Consider the following 23,785-nt stretch of genomic DNA (forward strand, 5'->3'; position numbering starts at 1 on the left):
ATAATAAATAAATAAATAAATAAATAAATAAATAAATAAATAAAATAACAGGTTTCCCTAAAAAAAATAAAATAAAATAAAATAAAAATCTGTAATAAACTTCAAAAAAATATATATGATTGGTATGGTTTTGTAGATTTGCTTAAAAGACACTTTCTAGACTTAGTTTTTCAAAACTCAATTTCAAGAATTAGCTGTATCCCTAAATTAACTCAGATTGGTGCTGGACATCAGGAATCTGACCACGGTCCATTGACCTCACATAAGTGCTAGAAGACCATAGATATCCTGTTTGGTTTGCCCAGAATCCTTGCCTTGTCAGCCTTTATTCTCAGTGTTTTCAAATGTTCCAGCATGTTGGGTCTTTTCGCCACCTAGTGTTCAATTGTGGTTTATTCACACATGCTGTTGCAACTATGTTCTTCCTGTAACAGTTCTGATTAATTGATAGGTGATGACCTTAAAACATTTCTCTTGACTGTGATTTTATCTCTTGTTTTGTATTTAAATATACACTTAAATAAAAGTGATAGTAAAATTCATAGTATCTGTCACAGTGGGAAAATGGAAGGTGTGTTCTATAGTTTAGATAACTAACAAATGACTGCAGTTGGAATTACTGTTTGATTGGAGTCCAGAAGAGTGTGGCCCTCACAGCATCCTTTATTCTGAGAGGAGGAGCTAAAGGCTACATGAAGTCCATTGCTCTCACCTACCTCCTAAGGAAACTGAAACATAGCTTCTTTAAGGCAAGAGGTGATTGCTTCTGCTGTGGCCATGATGAATAATTTTTAGGAAGAAATATTGGTTATATCTTTTGATAAAAATAGTGGGAATCTTGGCTATTCTTCATGCTTCTATTATTAACCAGCATCTTCTTGCTCCTCTTCTAAACTTAGTCCCATAAGAAATCCAGTGAGCTGGATTTGGTCCCAATTTTTAGATGGAGGACGGGTATATTTCCTTGTGTTATTTGAAGTACTTTTAAGGTAATTTCTGGTTGACAAGAACTAGAAGCATAACTTATTCTGTATTTTAGTTCTCTATACCAAAAGTATCCATTAAGTGTTATTTGGTTAGTATTTATCAGTTATGTTATTTTAATACATAAGGACTTCCCTCACTTTTAATTCTTCTGTCACTGTCAAAAATGTATGTTTGGTCTAAAATGTTTACCACTAAATTTTATCAAATTTACCTTAGGCAATATTGATATCACAATAAAGAGAATCATATTTGAGAGCAACTGAAGTTTACTCTTTACCTGGATTCTAGAATAAATATGTAATCACCATTTATCAATTTTATAAGAGAGATATTTTTAGAATAAAAGGAAAGTGGTAAATTTTATATGACAACCTGGAGAATCTTTATATTTTAGTTTTATTTTTTGAGAGAGAAAGAGAGATAAATTAGATAGAAAGAAAGATAGATGATAGATAGATAGATAGATAGATAGATAGATAGATAGATAGATAGATAATAGATAGATAAAAAGAGAGAGAAACATCAATTTGTTGTTTCACTTATTTATGAATTCATTTGTTGATTCTTGTATGTGCCCTGACCGGGGATCGAATCCGCAACTTGGTGTATCGGGACAAGGCTTAACCAACTGAACTACCCAGCCAGGGCCCTCCATATTTTTATTAACTAGTAGAAATGGTAAACCTTAATAACAGAGGGGGGGAAATAGCGTCCATAATAAATAACAGTAACATTCTCTCTGAACTTTCAGTTTAAAATTCTGTGAACCTATATGTGTTACTTTACAATTTTAAAGTACTTTATAAAAATACTGATTAGCTAGAAGAGACCCTAGAAATAATCTAGTCATATTCTACTGTTCATTGAGGAGGAAACTAAGACTCCTGAAATCAATGGACCTTCCCTTGGTTGCAAAGTGAGTAACAAGTCTGGGACTAGGAATCAGTCACCTCCCTTCTAGTTCTGTACATAATAGTGTTGGTTTCACCTTTATTTATTTATTGAATTTATAAGTGCTTTCTAATAACTGCTTCGAATGGGTGGTTAATAGGAGACCAGTTAAATTATTGTTGAAGTTTCTAAACCCTCTTCCAGATTACAAGCCATTTAGCTTTTTGCCTTGCCCTGATTTTTACAACAGCTTTTCATCACAAATTTTTCTGAGGTTTGTGGGTTGTTGTTGTTTTTTATTAAACTTATTATTTTCATTCTCCAGAAGATTTTTGTGCCAAGCAGTTCTTTTTATATGATTTGACCAATTTAAAAAATATTATTGTTTGTTCACATAGTGATCTATGTAAATCAGAAGGATTTTTGCCACAAATAAGTAGAGTAATCAGATTACTCACTAGAGCAAAAATCACACTAATTACTTATATCCTGGGAAGTAAGGATAACTCTTTCCAGGTCTTTTTCAATGAACCCCATATAAGATTATTTGCTCTTTCCTAATATTCCTTTATATTAAAAACAACTACAGCAATAACCACAACCTAGCCTAGCCTAATAAGCGATGAGGGTGTTCATTATCAAATAAAATAACTTACTCTATTTGAGGTTGGGCACTGAGCCTTGTTTTGCTTTGTTTTTGACCTGCTGGTAACCAGCAGCTGGAATCCCCACACGAGGAGCGGGTGTCCAGTGCCTTACACTCTGTGGAGGTGGAGCTGCAGAAGCTAACAGAGATCCCTTGGCTTTATTACATCCTCCACCCAAATGAGGATGAGGTATGTAGAATTCAGCCTGTTTCTCGATCAGTGTCAACTTGATGATGATAGAATTTGAATCCATCTTTTGCAAAAGAGATATTCAGGGGAAAATAAATTTTGAATATTACTTTTATGTGAACCAAGGTAACATGGGAATCGCTACATTTTCAGTAGTATATGACGGCATGAACTTCTTTGAAGATGTCATCCCGTCAGCAATGTTTTTTGTTAATAACTGAGTCCTGCATTGTCTCTAACATTAGAGTGGGTTTTCTTCTCTTACTGTCCTGAGAAAATTCTCTTCCTCCTCCACTGGAACAGGAGCCTCCTATGGATTGCACCAAGAGAAACAGCAGAAGCACAGTGTTTCGCATAGTGCCAAAATTTAAAAAGGAAAAGGTTCAGAAGCAGAAGATAAGCTCACAGCCTGGTAGGTGGTCCACAATGGGAGGGAAAGTATAGCATTGCAGAAAAACAACTGATTACAGTGATTCCACTAAGGCAATGAAATGCTCTAGACCAGCGGTTCTCAACCTGTGGGTCGCGACCCCTTTGGCGGTCGAACGACCCTTTCACAGGGGTCGCCTAAGACCATCCTGCATATCAGATATTTACATTACGATTCATAACAGTAGCAACATTACAGTTATGAAGTAGCAACGAAAATAATTTTATGGTTGGGTCACAACATGATGAATTGTATTTAAAGGGCCAGAAGGTTGAGAACCACTGCTCTAGATAGTGGCAATCATTGTTCTACATGTTGGATGTACTAAATGCCACTGTAAAATGGTTAAAATGGGGAGTTTCATTTGATGTTCATTTTACTATAATAAAAAATTATATTGTACCTAAAATATGTCCAATATCAGTAGGAATCAGTAGTTATGAAGCACACAAGAAAATGCAGTGGCTGCTGATTTGCTTTACTTGGTTTGGTGGCTGTCAGTGCACCCATGCAGATGGTTTTCTGTCTTGCTCACCAGCAATTCAAGGCCTCGGCGTCTAACTTGTTTCTCTTCTTCAAAATCTGGATCATTTCGATAAATGGAACATAGAAACTTCCATCTTTTCCTTGAGCTTGTTAAATATATTTTCTACCTAAAGTTCTATATTTTCTTTCTCCTGTTTTAAGGACTTACTACACCATTTGGCAATCTACTGTGACATTTGCATTCTCAAGCAAAGATTAAATTCTCTTTGAAGTTGTCTTTCTAGTTCCCTTCCCACCTTTCCCTAGTGCTTCCATTTAACGCTATGCTAGTGCTAAAGCAACTTCAAGTTCTTTGTATATGATGGTAGGTGCCTTTCACAATCAAATCAGTTTCTAATTTCTCTGAGTCAGCTATCACCTTGTCAAAAGTGATATATAATCTGATTTTTGACAATCAAAGAGCAGCTCTTAAAGGGCATTTCAAAACCAAATATGGCAAATAAGTAGGCTTTTAAATAGCAAATCAATGTTGAGTCAAGTATGTAAAAGAATGATTATACATATTGAAAAATAACAATCCAATTAATCTTAGAGTAGTGTTAACTATTTTTAGATGATGTTAAATCAGTTTAACAGGACATTTATTTTTATAATTATCAATAGTAATAGAATCAATAAAGGCAGCACTTGAAGTCAGCAAGACCTAAAGCAGAAGTTTGTGTAAAATTTAGTACCCTATGTTAGATTTTAAATTTTAATTAGCATTTGTAGCTAATTAAACTACAACTAGTTTCCTATATGATCCTAAGGAAATCATCAGAACTTATTTAGACCTTGTACTACCAATCCCAATTATGAGAAATACATCTTTTGTACATACTGTGTAGTTTGGGTGGCTTTAACGAGGACACTGAGCTAACGCTAAGGACACAGGTGCACTGCAGTGAATGTCTTTGTGGTCCTTATGTTGACCTGCATGGGGAAGAAATGGAACTGTAGTTTTGTTGAAACACCTTTAACCTTTCCCTCTGCTAGCACTGCTGCTGTATTTTGTTTGCATCTCCTTTGGCCAACCTTTGCTTTGTAATGCATTGAGCATGTAGAAATTAAGGGGGTTTTGCTCTTAACTTTGGTAGTTCAGAAATGGGGCACAGAGGAAGTTGCTGCTTGGCTGGATCTGATCAATTTGGGAGAGTACAAAGAAATCTTCATCCGTCATGACATCAGAGGGGCTGAACTTTTGCATCTGGAAAGGCGAGATCTTAAGGTATTTCCTTTGTGCTACTCTTTGCTCTTGAAAGTTTTTCTTGCAAAACAAAATCCCTCCTCCTGTGCCTCTCCTGTTACATGCTTATAGCTTGGCTTATGTTATGCAAACGTGCAATAATCTAATATGCATTGTCCTGTGGTCTGAATTCCTTGTATGCTTTTTAAACAAGAATGTCAGCAATATTTTCCTGTCAAAATCTTTCTCCGGCTATTATAGCTAAAGCTTAGCATGACTTTAGTAATTTTTCTCTGCATACATTGGTATGGCTGTCCCTATATGCTAATATTTTTAAATGGATGATGTTTCCATCTGCTCACTCTACTGGATTAGCATGAAAGGTGATAATTGTTGCTGAAAATAACTTTAAAAATCTAATATAAGGCTAACAACTAAAAATTAACTCAAAATATCAATGACAATGCCTTCCTAATGTATGGAACTAGGTGAGAGACCTATAGCAGTCCTGTGATTTTGCATTTCTAAATTGATGTCAGAGGAACAACTAGACCAATAAATTCAAATTTCTTTCTATGACTTATTAAAATTGTATTCTTCTCAAAAATAAATGTGTTTTATTTAGTAACTGAAGTAAAAATTATGCCTTTTACTAAAAACAGCTCAGAGCCTATTTGTCATTTATGATGGAAAAGGAAAATCATTAATTCATGGTCTACAGCAATTCCCTTTCATTCTATCGGTAGAGACTCAACAGTAAAAATGGCCAAAGTAGCCTCTTGGGTCTCAGAGTTAGGAGTAGGATTTGTCATGTTATGTTTTTTCACCACATGTTGCCATCTTAAAATTCCAAGGTGCTTAATAAACAAGCGACAAAGCCTTCAGTATTTGTTGGAGTGATCCCTTTCCTGTAGACCAACTTCTAAAATGCTTGATACAGTTAGTTCCTGACAAATTCATGAACTGTCTGTGTCTTTATCTATAAGTACATTAGCAGACATTTTTGAACAGATAAAGGGTAGTGTATAGTTGTTTAGAATGCAGAGTCATATAATTTTAGCACAGTGACAGACATTTATACCTAAACATTTTTAGCCCAGAATAAGCTATATATATAAAAGCCTAATATGCAAATTGGCACGGAACAAAGGAAGGCCCCAGCCAGCAGCCAGAAAGAAGGCCCCAATCGGCCCTGATCGCTGGCCAGGCCTAGGGACCCCACCCATGCATGAACTTCATGCACCAGGCCTCTAGTAATAAAATAATAATTAATTAATTTTCTTAGTTGAGAATCCCAAATCTAGAACACAACAAAAGATACGGTGTTAGAGCTCATAAAGTAAAGGTTGGCTTCAAAACTTGAATGTACACAAAAAAATAAATGTGAGGGATCGTTATTTCCAACTTATTTATGTAGCTTCTGATATCATCAGCAGGCAGCAACATTTATTGAATAGCTACTGATTAATGTTCTACCAGCTTCCCTGGGGGGTATCTGCCCTCTAGAAGTTTGCATCTCATTTGCCATGGATAAGCATCATTCAAGGATTAGACAGCGTGTGGGTGTGTGCGCACATGCTCATTATATATGTGTACATAACAAACACATATAAACATGAAAATACACACAGTGAGTGAAGCAAATATTTGCAGAATGAAAAAAAAAGAGCATATACTTATACTAAGTCAAAGTTAGAGTGGAAGGACCAGGCTGGAAAAAAAGAATAAGAGCTAAGTGTAGATAGTCAAGAATTATTTTAGTAAACTTTCTCTTCAGCTTTCATGGGACCTTTGGTTCTGTTTTGTTTTTATTTTTAATATAAATAACATTCTTTCTTAAAAGTTTTGTTTTAGAAATTTTCATTGATAGTTCTTTTGGTTCTAAAGCAGAGTGTGGGGAAATGGGAAAGGAGAAAAATAGTTTTACAGAAAGAGCCTTCAGTAGAACAAAACCATGAAGGTAGAGAATGAGTTGCCCTGGGTCTCTATGGTTGTAGCTGCCAGAAACAGCAGACCCTTCAGGGTCACGTCTCTAAATGTGAAGGATTACCTACACTGTCTATGAATATATTATATCAGTGGTTCACAAGTTTGTATTTCCAGCCCTGACCTCATTTGTGAACTTTAGGATTATTCTACTTGAAACTTGGCTATCACACAGGAATGTCAATCTTAACATGTCCAAAACTAAACTTTTGAGCTCCTATCCCATTCCCATTCTGCCCCTTCTCCAGTGCTCTTAGTAAACCACCCTTCTCTCTCTCCAGGTGCTTGAGCCAGAGAAACCCAAGGTCATACTTGGCACCTTCCGCTTTCTTATCCTTTCCCCCTAACTCATTAAGCCCGTCACAAAGTCAGGTTGCTTTCTCCTGTCCATATCCTACTCCATGATACTGTACCCTCTGCCTGTGTAAGGTTAGTGTCTTCCTGGCTCTCCCTTCCACTGCTACTCTTGCTCTCTCTAGCACATTATCCCCATTGCAACCAGAGTGATAATTTTAACATTAGACATATCACTTTCTGCTTAAAACCTTTCAGTGGCTTCTCCTTTCTGTTAGAATAAAGACTCACATCTTTGTGAGGCCAACAGGTTCTGCCTGTTTATTTAACCTGCTGTGGAATCACTGGCCCCTTGCTTATTTCATTTGCTTAAAAATAATAAACTCATTCTCACCTTAGGAGTGTACCTTCTGATAGTATGCTTCTCCTCCTGACCTCACCTGGCTAAGTCCTGCTCAGATCTTGGCTCAGGTGTTACTGCCTTATCACCAAAACAACTAGAGATAGTAATGTGACCGTCCAAAGGTGACAAAGGGAGAAAATTCCTAATGTGCTTTAACAGACAAATAAACTGATTGATTGCATTATTTTTATTTTTTTTAAATATTTATTGTACTGATTTTTTACAGAGAGGAAGGGAGAGGGATAGAGAGTTAGAAACATCGATGAGAGAGAAACATTGATCAGCTGCCTCCTGCACACCCCCTACTGGGGATGTGCCTGCAACCAAGGTACATGCCCTTGACCAGAATCGAACCTGGGACCCTTGAGTCCGCAGGCAGATGCTCTAACCACTGAGCCAAACCAGTTAGGGCGATTGATTGCATTATTTTTATTCCTGGAAGACAGTAGGAAAAACTGATAGACACCAAAGAAAATGACAAAGACACAGTTGTTTTTGTTTGGTTGGTTCTTGTTTTTTTTTCTATTTGGAAAGTTGTGTATGTGTGACTAGAAGGGTAACTCAATATCTACAAAGCATGCTTCTGCAAAATTAGGCCTATTAATCCAAAGAAAGCAAAAGCCAATAATAAAGACTATGAAAAATAAATTATGAAATATATAACTAATATCAAGGCATAACTTTGTCACAGCCTAACTCCTAGAAAACATGAAAGTACTGAATTCAAAAGAAAGAAAATATAGCTAATAAGTTAGTGTAGCTCTATGGGAAACATTCATTTCATTATACTACAATATTAATTTTGAGTAGAATCTGGCCTCTCAAAGTTTTTATTCTTGAGAATACAATGTGCATATGGCCTAAAATAAAATATGTAGTGCTAAATATATATTTTTTCAAAATGTAATAAATTTTTTATTACAATTTACATTCAATATTATTTTGTATTAGTTTTAGGTGGATAGCGTGGTGGTCAATCATATACTTTACAAAGTATACCCCTTCATATTTTTAGTACCCACCTAGCATCGTACATAGTTACTACAGTATTATTGACTATATTCCTTATGCTATACATCACTGTGACTATTTTGTAACTATCAATTTACATATCTTAATCCTGTCACCTTTTTCACCCATCTCCTAACCCCTCTTCCATCTGGCAAACATCAGTCTTTTCTCTACATCTGTGAGTCTGTTTCAATTTTGTTTGTAAATTAATTTTGTTCTTTAAATTCCACATGTAAATGAAAATATATGGTCTTGCTCCGTCTTATTTCACTTAGCCTAATAACCTCTAGGTCCATCCATACTGTTGTAAATGGTAAGATTTCATTCTTTTTTTATGGCTAAGTAATATTCCATTCTACATATGTACCATAACTTTCTACCCACTCGTCTATTAATAGGCACTCGGGTTGCTCCCCCAGGTAACTATGTTATCACAAAGCATAAAGACTATTAAATATTCCACGCAAATCAAAGAATCTGAGTACAACTATAAATGCAATTTAATCTTCCTCTAGGATTTGACCTTGCTTTTGTTATTTTAGCAAAAGCAAGGAAAATATATAGTTGCCTTAAGACTTATTGTGGATGGCCTGGTGTCATATGAGAAAATATTTTTCAGGGTCAGTTAAATATTGTAAGAATTTTACCCTGAAATTATCTCAAGCTTGAAAAGAGCACTGGCTATGGAAAGAGTATTTTCCAGAAGGATTCAGAGGCTTCAGTAACACTGCTGCTATGGAATTCAGATTGCTCATAAAGTATATGGGAGCGAGAAACCACGTGTGTGTGTGTGTGTGTGTGTGTGTGTGTGTGTGTGTGTGTGTACTTAAAACAGGTTGATCTATTTCATTTAAAAGTAAACAGTGCTCTTAGTCTACAGAACAAAGTGGATATTTAGAATTTTTATCTTCTCAGAAAAATAATCTTGTGGTACCTTATCCTGTTTTCTAGGCTGCTTTGGAGTTAATCATTTTATTAATTTTCAAATATTTTAAACTCTGTTTTGTAAAGTTAAATATTCCACTTCACATATTATGCCCCTTACACCTGAAGAAGGCTGTCGTGTTTGGAGGCCATCACCCTTTCATTTAGTTTCTCAGATAGTGAATATTATGGCTCTCTTGGATGGGTTTCATTCATTCCTGCAGCAGGTGTTTATTTGCTAAGTGCCTGCTCTGTGCCACACACTCTGCAATCAGCATCCATTTCTGAAAATTAACTATTGAATCTTGGTTCTTTATAGAAAATAGTTCTTTAAGAAATGAGAAGAGTTCTGAGGGAAAGGAGCCAAAAGAGGTGGAGGAAAAACACCAACCCACAGATAGCTATGTCTAAGAAATTTTTTACACTTATACATTACAAAGTGTGAGGAATACTTAAAATTCCCCAGCAATCAAAGACTGTGGGTGCAGCTGCAACTAACTGCATTTGTGTTCCAAATGTAGGTAATGGGCACTAGTGTCTTCCTTCAGGATTAGGCCTCACTTTTAAGTTTACTTTACCAAGGAAGTGTGTAGTTGCCTGGAGGCTAATTGTGGGTACCCACGTGTCACACCTAGCGTTTCACAGAGATCCCAAATGGACCTGTGTTTCTTAAGAAAAGAAGAGCAAAGAGAAACTAATTTAGACTCTAGAAGAACTGCCATTGTATATAATTCATGAGAATGTACATTTAAGAGTTTGTGTATTTTATTGGTTGTTAATTTTTCAATGTCAGGTTATTTTTGTTTTATAAACTTGTTTTTTAGCTTTTACTTCCTGAATCATTAAATATAAACTAAAGTAAATGAAGTGAATGCTAATTATAAGCTTAATATTTAATCTCCAATTTTCTCTTGTCAATAAACTTCTTTCTCTACTTTCCCACCTCTTTTTTTTTTTCCTTTTTTGTTTAGGACCTGGGGATATCGAAAGTGGGTCATATGAAGCGAATTCTCCAGGGAATTAAAGAGCTTGGAAGGAGCACTCCCCAGTCTGAGGTGTAATCATATTGGTGCTATTCCTTAGAAGGGAAGTAATTGCTATTTAATACAAAGTCCTTGGAAGCAGTTGACTGTTCGTGTAGTTTTCTGCCCAGATAAGTAAGCACCACTGAAGCACCTCCATGGCTTGATATTTTGCTGTTGGTGAAAATTTTGATTTGAGGTATTAGAAAATATTTTTGTGCCAAAAAATACATTCCACAAAGCTATTTTCTTACTGTGCAAACCTGATATGTTCAAATTTGCTCATATAAGTAAAACAGTAGGAAGAGACAATTGCATTGTCCAAAAGGTGAAATTGCAGAATGTTTGCTTTCCTTAAACCTGGTCAGATGGAATGTTCTTACTGTGCACCCACATAATAGTATATGGCTAAAACTTCTTAGGTCTCATTATTGGAAGCATTGGCTTCTTCCTTAAAATTGTTGGTTAGAGGACTAAAATATATAAAGATGTGTTTTGAATGTTAGATTGGTATCACCTCAGATTCCTAGTGTCTTGTGGTCAAATAATAGGGTTAAAATCCCTCAAATACTATGAATGAATGAACGCAAATCTTAATGCACGGTGTTGCTGCCTGAATTGTCTCTTTCTTGCATGTCCAACATCTAATATTGTAAAACTTAGTGTTAATGTCAGTTTTAATGGGATTAATTTATTACTACCTAAGTACCTTTTTGTTAACTATAGGCACTTTTCTGTTCTTTGATGTGGACTTTGCATAAATATTCTGTATCTAAGAATTTGTGAACATGTGTCTATGCCATAATCAACAAATGCTAAACATTTTAGGCAAACCAATTTTTGTCAACCTATCATAAAGAGTAGGTATGCACATTAAGAAAATTCCCTGGATAGTTTCATAAAATTACATATTCTGTTGTCTAACAACATTATGCTTTCCAAACCAAATTTTCCACATTTGTTCTTATTTTCCATTTCAATTTAATAATTATTTAATGCTGTGTTTGCATTTATATATAGTAACTGTTGACATCCAGGAATTTCTTCAATGTCTCAACTATGGTTTGTATACTGATCAGTTACCCAGACTCACCCACTAGCTAAAGTTATGCTTGACATGAACTTCCTCCCAACAAGAGAAATTTAAAATTTTTAAAGGCCTTTACATTATTATTATTATCTCACATAATTCTTATATCTTATCAGGTAGGTATTATTTTCTTTTTCTAACCACCATACTTCAGTGTAGCTCATTAGGAGTCAACATTGCAATTATCAAATCTTTGAAAGCCAAAAGCGTACATATCAACAAGTCACAAAATACCTTCAAATAATCTCTTTTTAGATATTCTATGCCAAAAATTAATTATAATATTTAAAAATCTTCTATATATAAGAAGTAAGCAGGGTACTGTACTGACCAGGTGGTGACAGTTTTCATAAAGTAACCTTTTAGGTAGGTGCTCAATAGGAATATATACACACGCATATATACATATACACACATATATGTATATACACCCATATACATTTATATGCATATTCACGCTTATAATCACAAAATATGCTCTCATTGACATTTTCTAGACAACTGTTTGCTGAATGCTTAAAGAGAAATATTGATGGGAAAGCATTAAAATGAACTATTGTCAGATATAATTTAATTATATCAAAGAAGTTTAATTATTTCACATTTTATTCTTATTTATAACTTTAGTATCTAACTACTAGAAAAAACACAAAATTTGGATATCTTAAAAATAAATAAACCTGATAGGTAGGTTCATGACCAAGTGTGTCTGACTATATATTTTACCTAAGTTGTGAATAAGTGGAAATTTTCCAAAGAGAATTATACCAGGTAGCTTAATAGAGTAAAAAGTTATTCACTTAAAATGTTAATGTTACCCACACCTAAGAAATCACAGGCCTTTTCCAGTTCCCTTTGTAGTCCCCTGCCCCCTGCCCCCCAGCCTGCACGATGTCCTGCTCTTCCAGACACTTCCCTGGGAAAATAAAACATATGCCCGGTCTCCCTGTCCAGCAAGGAGGTGGGAACTCTAAACAAGAATGAATTAATATAAAGATCTTTATTGATTTTCACTTCCTCAAATACCTCTTTGCCAATAGAGAAGATTCTTAAGCTATTACATTTTCATAATGGAAAAGGAAGATATAAATGACTGAATTTTTTGGTTTGATGTTGATCTTTCAATCTTTGATACCATCTCTTATATTTACTGTAAAACCTCAGTTAATGGAATCTTTAGGTCGGTAGAATTTTCCTGCAAGTGGCTCTTGGATGAGGGGAATCCTTTAAAATGACCATTTCGATGTCTTTTTTGTTGAATGATAGCACATTTCCTGATACATTTTGTCATGTGGAGTTGTGTAGGATCCAGATGACTTCACTCACACCTGTTTGCCAGGGTAGTGACCTCAGAGCCTCCTTAGGCCCCTGGCAGTATCACAGAGGGACCAGCTTCTTGTAATAGATGGGGTTACAAAGAAAACAGGATGAAGAATTTCTCTAGGGTGTCTGATTACAGCTCTGGGGAGTGCAGGTGAAGCTTCTGTGCTAGTCGACGCACAAGCTGAGCGGTAATGGCTACCTTTCCTCTCTGCTAGGCTCTTACACATGCAGATAATTTGGGAGGGATGGAGAGGAATCACAACCAACATCCACTTCCTTTCAGTCTCATTTTTCTGAGGAAGAACGTGCTTTTCAAGAATGAAAGGGACAGAGTCAAGCCTAAGTAGAATTTCAGTGTAAACTTAATTTTTCTCTTCAGCGTCTTTCCACCTCCCTTTTATTTCTCTTATTTTTTCTGAGTTTATTTCTTTTTTTAATTTAAATTTATTGGGGTGACATTGGTCAACATGAACATATAAGTTTCAGGTGTGGGTTTCTATATTGCACCATGTGTCCACCTCCCTCTCTGAATTTCTTTCCCAGTTCCTGGCTTCACGTTTTCCCATGTGCCCAGTATATGATGGTTGCTCAAATTCTCACTGCCATATACTACCCTTTCCTCATCAACTGTCCCACTGCAAAATGGCTTCTTTCATCTCTCCTTGCCTGAGCACTCATTGTGGGTCATCTAGCAAAGTTTTAGGAAGAAGACAATATAAAGAAACTAACTTTACAGTTTGTATTTAATAAAAGGAAACGCTAATTTAAGTGAATTAATGGATTAGGTAATTGGGAACTATGATATACATTGCTGTGACTAGGAAAGGAGTCATCCCGAGAATGTCTAGACCTGTGCTGTCCAATATCATAGCCACTAGGCTCAAGTGGCTATTTAAATCTAAATTACTTTATGTAGAAATTGAGTTTCTCATGTGCACTAGCTACATTTCAAGTGCTCAGTGGCCACAGTGGACTAACAGATGTTGAGTATATACATCATTGCAAAAACTTTACCAGACAGATAGCATTGGTCTAGAGCAGAGGTTGGAAACATCTGGCCTGCCAAAGCATTAAGGGTGAGTTAATTAAATGTTTAACTAAATATAGTAGGCTGATTTTTAAGTTGATGATTTTCTATGTCTTGCAAATGATGTTATAAATATCCCAATGGCCCTTGGCAGAAAAAAGGTTCCCCACCTCTGGTCTAGAGCATTGCTACCCAAAATGTAGTCCATGGACCAGCAGCATCCTTATCACCTGGAAACTTACAGAAAGGCAGATTCTTAGGTTTACTCCAGACCTACTGAATCTAAACTTTGGAACAAGATTCGTCAGGTGATTAGCACTAACCTAAATATGTTTTATTCCTCCTAGATATTAGGGATTTCTGGTCTTTAAAAGATGCTCAAAATAGCTCATTCCCCAACCCACTATTTCATATCGCTTCTCCAGCTAATCCTAGAAATCAGTTAAAACTCATTTATTCTCCTCATTTATCGCCCTAACTGAGCTTTCTTCTCCACCCATATTCCTAATTCTGGCTCTAGATGAGCCCTACCTACCCAGTTATTATATTTTGGTAGCGAAGGTGGAACACAGGAAATTGGCTAACCAACACAGCTGGCCTCTCTCCAGCCCCTCACCCCACATCTTAGTCACTAACAGTCTGCATTCACTCAGTTTGTTGCTCATGTGGCCTTCTCATTTGTTCACAACTTAAGTAACAGGAAATATTTTCAGAAGAATATGTACTGAGACAAGTAAAGACTGGGTCAGTTTCTTACAACTTCACTTTCTCTTATCAGTAGATTATCCTGTTGACATAGTTCATGCTTGAGAACACAGCAGCACACACACATTAAATGAATCATTAGTCATGAAAACCCAAGATTGCAAATAAAGTGAATGTGTCATTAAAGCCCTCAGAGAAAGCATTTGTTTGCTAGACTAAGTCTGCTAATTATGCTAACTTACCTTGATTATCAGATAGCTAATCATTCCTTAAAATAGTGCCTGAAAATACTTTATCATATTCTTGACCTTGAAAATAAAAATTATTTAATTCTACAATAAGATCTTGGTTAATAATCCTTCACTTAATGTGTACATATTGATATAATTTAAGAGATACTTTATCTAATTTTCATGAATAAAGAGGGCACTACTTTAATCTTCATGGAAGTAATTTTTAACAGGACTTGAGGAAGGAAATATTCATGCAAAGCATGACTTAGAAAATTATAGTGCAAAGTTCTATACATCCTTCTAAAGTAAGTGATCTATTATCTCCGACTGGGCTGACAACATATTGGACTTTTGTGTTATGCAGATGTGAATTCTGTAAGGGTATAGCTTTTCATTAAGCTATAAAAGCTGGCTCAACCTTGATATCTAGGATCTCTCCTGTCCTCCTCCCCCGGCCCCTATAAAGTCATCCTGTATTTTTCAGATGAAATTTGGATAAAACAGTGGGTTTAGAGATTGATGATACAAGTGGCAGTTTTAAAAGATCAAGCTCTTCAGATCAGCTGAAAAGAATGAGAAGTGAAGATTCCTCAAATACTGTCAGACTCCCAGGGGGTTCCAGTGCTTGGGTGCCATGCCTCTCCCTTGCCCTCTCTGCTCACCATCCATGCCAAGTGCAGTAGGGCCTGGGACTTGTTTGACTCTGCTGTGGCATCTCCCCAGTGACTTCCGTATAGCAGTCTCTGCGTCACATGGGCAGCATGTAGGATACCTTCCTAAAGAAACAACCAAACCTTCTAAAAGGCCACGATAATTGGCTTTATAATAAGCAAAGCACTCATTTTTAATCTTTATTGTTGTTTTCTCTTTACTATTTCCTCCAAGTTTTGTTTGGAGATATTTCTGTTAGGATAAAAAAAACTGTAAAGATTTATTATTACAAAGAACAGTGAGATAAAAGACAGCTGGACTGTATCTATTTGTATACTTCTTTTTGTTATTTTTCAGAAAAAGAAGTTTAGCAGAGTAACTGAGAGTGCATTAAACTCAGTAACAATGTTTTTAAAAAAATCATATTACTAATATAGGTGAAGAGATTAACTTCCTCCATGTACTTAAGATATTCTATTTACATATATTTATATCCTCTCTCAATTTTTTATGCACTTCCAAGTTTTAGTTGGAAAAATAGAAACAAAGCCACTACTTAAAAGTTCTAAAAACTTTAAATTATTTCATTTTAGCTACAAGTTATTCATTGCATAGGAATTTATTAATAGTCTCAGTATTTCATAGGAAATGCATTTCAAGAGTAAAATAGCCAAACTTAAAGAACTATAGGGTTACTTTAAAATGTATTAAAATAAGTTTTATACTCAGTTAATGATGCCATTGAAGTAGGATAATGCAGTTAGATATACAAGCTAAAAAGGAAAAAGAATATATTTTGTGGTCCTTACTGTTTGATTGCACTATTGTTTACCACAGCTTAGCCATGTCTACTTCTATATTCTAACTATTAAGCTGATATGTAACTAAAGATTTCTTACAGTTCTGGTAACTGGTAACTAGTGCTGTGAAAGGTTTTGGTATTGTAACATTCCCAGTTTTGTGAGTTATATATTGTATATTGAAGATGATTAATAAATTGAAGTAATATATTTGACTAGAGCTGGGAAAACATGGTAATTATTTTCAAATGTTTAAGTTTAATCAAAAATTTTTTTCTCTTAAGTGAGATCAAAGTCTCACTTTTGTTAAAATGTCTATTTATACAACAGGTTTCTCCTTTTATTGATTTTATTAATTTTCCTATTAAAATTGTTCTTATCTTTTGTACCAAAATAATTATCATGCTGGGTATTCAAACTGCCAAGATGTATTTTAGTTTGCTGGACTTTGGCAGACAAAATATTTAATAACAAACCAGCTTTGTATATTTTGTGGCTTTGGGGGGCAAGATTTTACCTTTGAATATCTAAGTGCTGTTATCAGCAAAGTCAACATAGACAGTATTACTTGTAATTATCTGTAGAAGATTTTCACAAATTGTATAAATCAGTGCATTTATTTATTATGTTGTGAAATTTAATCTTTATACAAATGCATATTCTAGCCCTTTTCTTGTAACTGCTGTTGCTTAGAGTGTAATAGCTCTGTTAATGATTTACTTGCATACTTGAAGTACTCATTTCTGTCAAACAGATGCCCAATTTATTTCCTTGTTTAAAAAAAGGTATAGATAACTGAATAGTAACAGAGACTTTGTTAAAAAATAATTTTGTTTAAAATAAATATGAAAAAAGGCATAAAGCCAAAATAGAATCACCATTATTAGGATTTAATGTAGCCATGATCCCATTCTGCTATTTTTTGCCAATCTGCATATAGTTTATCTTCAAGTCAGAACTTATTTTCTTCTGTATTTGTTGTAAAAGAAATCTCAGTGATTATACTGCCAGTATGAAATTCAAATGCACATTAAGAAACTTGAACCCAAAAAAATCTCACATACCTCCAGCTGCTAGCTCTAGGTTCCAGGCTGTATATTTTTAACAATGATTGCATTTGAATCTGGACTACTTTACAAATAGTAACCATGATGGATAATGATTTGTTTCTGTTAATTACGTCAGTGGCATTTGAGTTCTGAATTATTTTTGTTTAAAAATGTTCTCTATTCACCTAATTAAAAAACTAAAAATCTAAACCATAATGGCACAACATACCACACAGAATAAAATCACGTTTTCAAGAAAGAAAATAAAACTGTTCTGACTTAATGTGAGGCAGTGTTATATACCAAAGAAATCGCTTTAACAAGCCCTAAATTCAACTGTCTTATAGTGTAAGCTGTAGATGAATTGTGAACTATTTTAGCACTATAATAGGAGATTAGGAATTAATTTACTGTAATTTTAAAGACAGTTTTTGTTAATTTTACTGTTGTACAATTATTGAAGGCAGGAAAAAAAGAAATTATAGGAGAAACATCATATGGATATTAAAAGAAAAAGAAGCTTGAGTTCTTTTGAAAAGATTTGGAAATAGGTATCTTTTGAATTTAGGTATCTTTTACTTTATATTATAGAAACACAAAACGTGTGAGTTGTATGGTAGGTACAATACCACAAAAACAAAATGGCACCCTGGTGAAGTCTATGAGACCATGTCTGTGTTTTATCAAAGTAACCAGCGAATGCAGGGGCCCATTCTCCTGTTGAAATTTAGAAGTCAGTGAAGGAGATAGTTTGGATGACCTAATCTTTTGCATTTCCTACATGAGGCAAATGTCTGTGCTTTCTCAACTTAGTGATTGGTATAGGGAGAACTAGTCAGAAGGGCTTAGCTAGTTCCTATAGAAGAGCTCTGGTAAATATAGATCAGACCATAGCATTCAGACTAAAGAGATTTTCATGACTTTGCTAAGCCTTCAAATTTTTGGCAATGATAGATTTTCCTTTCATTTGAAACAAAAAAAGTATTAAAATTTATAATATTACACAGAGCTGAATTCTGTGATTCTTGAGGTGGGAATATGGTTTAGATAATATTGGGTTCCATAACTGACTTTGACACTGGCTCACTGTGTCCTTTCTACAAACTATATGTTTTGGTGCCTCAGTTTCCCCAATTAGACATGGCATATAATATTATCAATTATAAGTACTTGGGAATTTTTCTTTTGCAAAAGGAGTTATGTAAGCATGAATCATACCTAAATTTATTATTTCTTTCCCACTGTCATTTGAGTTATAAAGAAAAGCTTCCAAGACTAAAGCTTGAAAATTAAAATTCCAAATTAACATCCCTTGATGCTCAGTCTTTTTACAGGAAGTTTTGTTAAAATGAGAGTGAACTTACCTTAGTACTATCAGTACCAGAGTAGGTTTGGGTATTTTCCTGTATACTACAGGTTCATATTATTCATTTTAGGGTCAAATAAAAACTCACTTCTAAAATCTTCAGAAGTTTAGTGGGGGTTTTTCTGCACCCACCCCAAACAACCATTTTACAGCTGTGAAAATTAAGACCTTCACATTTTTTTCTTATATTAATAACTCCCTAAAGAGGAAAATGTTTTCCTTTCTTCCTTCCTTTTTTTCTTTCTCTTTTGGAAAATGTTTCTTTAAATCAGTGGTTAAAAAAAAATGGAATGCTCTTACCTTGTGACATCACTGCTCCCTCTCTTACCTTGTGACATCACTCCCTATACTAAGTGAATGCTGAATGGTTTCCTTGCTATTTGATCCCAAGCATGGATCACTGGCTACATTCTCTGGCTGTGAAGTGCTAATTCCTAATGTAAATTACCTTCAAAACTTCCTGTAAAAAGACTAAACTAGAAATTGCCTTAATTATTATCATAATGCAAACCTGAGTGCAATTAAATGAAAAAAATTAGAATAACCTACTTAAAATCATTAAATATAGATGAGGGTAAATGAATACTTGCCTTTATTTTTGCCTGACATTTGAATTCAGTCACTATCTGATCCTTGACTTAAGATTTCTTTGCAAAACATGGTATTTTTTATAGCATAATATGGTCACTTGGAGCTCCTATTGCATCCTCCTCCCCTAAAACTGTATGACATAAGAGGAAAGACTGAATCTGAACTTATTCATATAGTATTTTGACCTGTCTTATTAGCACAACTTAGTTTTCATAATGACAGATTCCCTCATTGATGATTCCGGAATAATTTGATATAGTGACAAGAAGAAATCATTTTTCTGGGAACTTGCTTCCCACAATGACCTAATATACTGTTGACCTTAGTACAATTAAAATTAATTATAATTTTATTAAGAGCCGGCCCTTTTTACAGATTTCAATTGTGCAGCAGATTTTAATATACATACTGTTGAGGATGGAAATATTGCAAACTTGAGCAGTTCTTTCTTTTGTTTCTTCTCCTTTTACTTGAAAAACTTTCAGAAAGCTTTGAGAGAGGACACAGTTTTCGTAGCAACATAGTCTTCTTCCAGGAAACTCATAAACTAAAACATGGAACAAAACCAATGTTTAATCCTAATCTTGGTTTTGGACAGTGTAAACAAAAGCATTCTATATATCAGAGGTTTTTTTTTTTCAGTGTTTCTGCAGTTTCATATTTCATTTTTGTCCATCTCAAAAATTGAATCAGCAGTTTGTGTTCTATTTCTAATTAGTTGTGGTAAGGCAATAATTGCTTGTATCAGTACAACCTTTCACCATTTTTCTCTCCTGTGCTTTTTCTGTTTTTCAGTAACCACTTTTCTGACCTTCATTCTACCACTTCTAGTCTGTCTTCCTTATGGTTGACAGAGTGGTCTTTCTAAAACACAAATTTGCTTTGCATCACTTTGCTAAAAGTTTTTAAATACGCTCTCCTTTCTTTACAACATAGCATCCTAATTCTTTAGCATGATGGATAATGATCTCTATGAACTTGAGTTGTTTGCATCCCCACCTACCAATTTCCCCCCCCCCCCCTTTTTTTAAAGCATTCTTGCCCACCATTTTCCTGGAATTTGGAACCATCCACAACTTAGTCCTCAGCATAATCACGTACTATAGGTCAACTCATTCAAGACTCAGTTCAAATTCCTCAAACCAAGTTAAGCTTTTCATCCATGCTCCATAGAATCTTGAAATTTTTTCTATTAAAATAACATCACTTTTCAACAATTTTATATATTGTATGCCTGCCCCCACCCCCGAATTTCTCTCTTTCTTTTAATTTCTAGTCTCACTATCTAGCTACCACATAATAAGACTTTAATAAGTGTTTTTGAATGGATGATATAAATAGAGAACCCAAACTTTTCTATAGTTTTATACTTTCACAAGTGAAAACTTGGACTTCTCTGAGAGTCCACATGAGGTCTAAGTGTCTTCATGAGCACACACACACTCTGGGAAACCAACAGAAGATGGACAGCAGGGAAGAGCAGTCACTTTATGAAGGATAATCATTTGTTAGCTATTCATCAGAGACACTTACCAAGTCTGAATTCTTGTTTCTAAATATGAGGCTTATCAAAATCACATAACTGACAAATTCTTATTTGTAATTCCTAAATATGCCATAAAGGTGATCTTTGTCTTTTGTAGACATTCGGTATATACAATCTATATAAACACATACACTGATTACCTACACAAAATAATGAGACTTCAGAAAGAGTAAAAAACAATAATGAAGGTGAAATTTTCTTTTAAATAATGTTCAACCAAAGATATTGACTGAATTTGTGTGATTTCAGGTCATTTGTAGCTAATGTCTATTTCACTTTTTTTCTGATGCAAATGTAAGAAGGCTTGTTTGTGACTTTCACCCATTATACAATATAAAGAATGAAAACTATTATCTGTGCACTATAGGTTCATATTATTAATTTTAGGATATACTAAAAACGCAATTCCAAAATCTTAGAAAATTTAGTAGTACTTTTCCTACACCCACCCCAAACAACCAAGGGCCTGGTTTTCTTTTGTGATTCTATAAAACCTTTTGACTGTGTCCCCAAATCATGGTAAAGGTTAACACAAAAGCTCTTTAAAGTTAATCATTTCTAAAATTAAATAGTAGTCCAAAATGTGTGCAATTAAATTAAATGCCCTCTTCCTTCACCCACTTAATAGACATTTTTCTGCCTGCTCTATTCTTGGCATCTGATTAGAGGTTGGGGTACAACTAAAGTAAGGCATAGCTCTTACCTGGGAGAGTTTGTTTGTTTTCATGATTATTTTTCTACAGTCCATTTAAGAAATTGGGAGGACATTTTTTTAAACCAAGTATTTCTCAGGGTATTTCAGAGACGTGGTCTCTTTTCACATCAAAAAACTAACAAATCCTGTGTCATAAAGAAGTAACCCCGTTTTTATGCCTACAGTTTTGTATTTTCAGATCATCCACAAATAATTTTGCCCATCCCTTGTCAAGTACATCTTTCATCAGACCTGTAGAATGCCATTTCCACAACCGTAACTGCTATGTGTGATCCAAGAGACTAATAGATTTGTAGAACATAAGTAACATTTCAAGTCCATTTTACAAAGGCATATGTCCCTATTAATGACACTTACACCAAAATATATGGGGTATGCATTGTGAGCCCACAGCAGAGGGAAACGTAAAGTAATGCTTCCTGGTGTAAAAGGCTCCATTTGAGCTTACGAGTTGCTGTTTCCACCTCGGTTATTTTTATTGGCGAGTCAGGAGTGATATTTAACAGGTAGCGTATTTATCTAAGCATATAGTAAGCATACTAAGCATATTTGTGTGCCACAGTACACTGATATAGATGAAACAAAACAAAAATTTTGGAGTTATAAAAATGAACTTAACTGAATATTTATTGATAGGCAATAGAGTTCCTTTATGACAAGGAAAAAAACTGCCGTTATCTTAATTATCAGTAAGTATGGGGGGGAAAAAAACCCTTGTATGTATATTTACATTTTGATAAGCTTATTTTGAAGTCGCCATTTCCCATCAGCATAAAGTATCAATCATTTCTGTGTTCTCTAGCAAAAGAAAACTCTTAGTTTGAAACAACTTTACTCTTTGTTGGATGTTATAAAAGGTCCACAAAAGAAGGAAGCTCAGATGGCTAGGTAGATACTTTCCCCTTATATTCAGCATAATGATTTTACCTTTTGATAAAGATACACAGTAACTATTTGCCTTCTATTTATCATATTGAAAACATAATAGTAGAGTTCTTTTGACCCTTACATTGGAAAAGATAGTTTTAATTTAGCCTTTGCTATATTATTTATAGTTAAGAGTTTACTACATTTTGGTAGTCTGTTTTGAAATTGTACTGTATCTGAAAGATGCAGATCATGTCTATTTATTACACAATGGGCTCTGTTTGCTGCAGAAAAGAGTAAAACTTTTAACTGCTTAGCACACTTGCCGGTGAAATATACCTGACAGGGCAGAGGTTATAACTTTGGCTCTAATTAGTTTTAATAATGGTAGGAAAATGTGTTTTGTTTGTTTACATGCTGTTTACAATGGCATAATTTTTAAATATATACAACAATTGAGATATTTATTGCATACTATTTTAAAGATGTTTTATGTGTTTTCACCTTTGGAATATATTGTTACAGTTCCTTATACAGGTAATTTGGGTGGCTTTGTTAATAATGTAGCTAGCAATTTTTATGACTACTAAGTGACCAGTTTTCTGTGCCTTTTATTGTGGGATGCATGATGTATTTATTGTACGGGAGTCACTGATGCGTGTATTTTTGTACTTGGCTGAGAGTTACGGTTGATCTCCATGTACATGATGATGAGAGATGCCTTTCCCAAAGGGCACTGCCTTGAGATCATTCTTCTCAAATAAAAAGAATGCATTTGGACAATGTGTGACGTCTACGTTCTTTCTGGTGAGAAATCTTATTTTTTTATTAAACTTTTTAGGTTGAGATAATTGTAGACTCACATACAGTTGTAAGAAATAATGCAGAGAGAGATCTTGTGTGCCCTTCATTCATTTGCCACCCTGCAAACGTAGAATACAGTGTCACAACCAGGATGTTGACACTGACAGTCAAGATGCTAACAGTTCTCCCACCACAGGGATCCACAACAGGGGTCCCTCGCATTGCCCCCTCGTACTGCCCCCTCGTATTGCCACACCTACTTCCCTCCCACCTCCACCCCAGCAACTCTTAATCTATCTTCACTTTTGTAAATTTCTCATTTTAAGAATGTTTTATTAAAATTTACTAAATTTGTGATTTTTTTTCCACTTAGCTTAACCTGCATGTACCAATAATTCAGTTCTGTTTATTGCTGAGTAAGATTCCATCTGGTGGGGGAATTCTTAATGGTAAAACATAATTTGGTTTATTCTTATAGTAATAAGTCCTTGAAGTTCACCAATAAACACTTGTGTTAAGAACC

The 23,785-nt window shown here is 34.7% G+C and overlaps 1 protein-coding gene across 5 annotated transcripts in view; it reads left to right on the top strand.

Annotated features, from left to right (window-relative positions):
* Positions 1–23,241, top strand: part of DGKH (diacylglycerol kinase, eta) — a 119,723-nt gene extending 96,482 nt beyond the window's left edge. For 2 of the 5 annotated variants that reach the window (XM_005878637.2, XM_014549747.1), the window contains 3 exons: positions 2,595–2,714; positions 3,018–3,126; positions 10,445–23,241. In XM_005878637.2, the coding sequence (XP_005878699.1) occupies positions 2,595–2,714; positions 3,018–3,126; positions 10,445–10,497 (282 nt within the window). In that variant the 3' untranslated portion in view covers positions 10,498–23,241. Of the gene's footprint in view, positions 1–2,594; positions 2,715–3,017; positions 3,127–3,568; positions 3,721–4,766; positions 4,898–10,444 lie in introns of those variants that run through there. The other 3 variants (XM_005878636.2, XM_014549744.1, XM_014549745.1) reach the window with 3 other exon arrangements.
* Positions 23,242–23,785: the final 544 nt, after the last annotated feature.

This window comes from Myotis brandtii, unplaced genomic scaffold, assembly GCF_000412655.1.
Source record: "Myotis brandtii unplaced genomic scaffold, ASM41265v1 scaffold569, whole genome shotgun sequence".
NCBI classification, from domain to species: domain Eukaryota; kingdom Metazoa; phylum Chordata; class Mammalia; order Chiroptera; family Vespertilionidae; genus Myotis; species Myotis brandtii.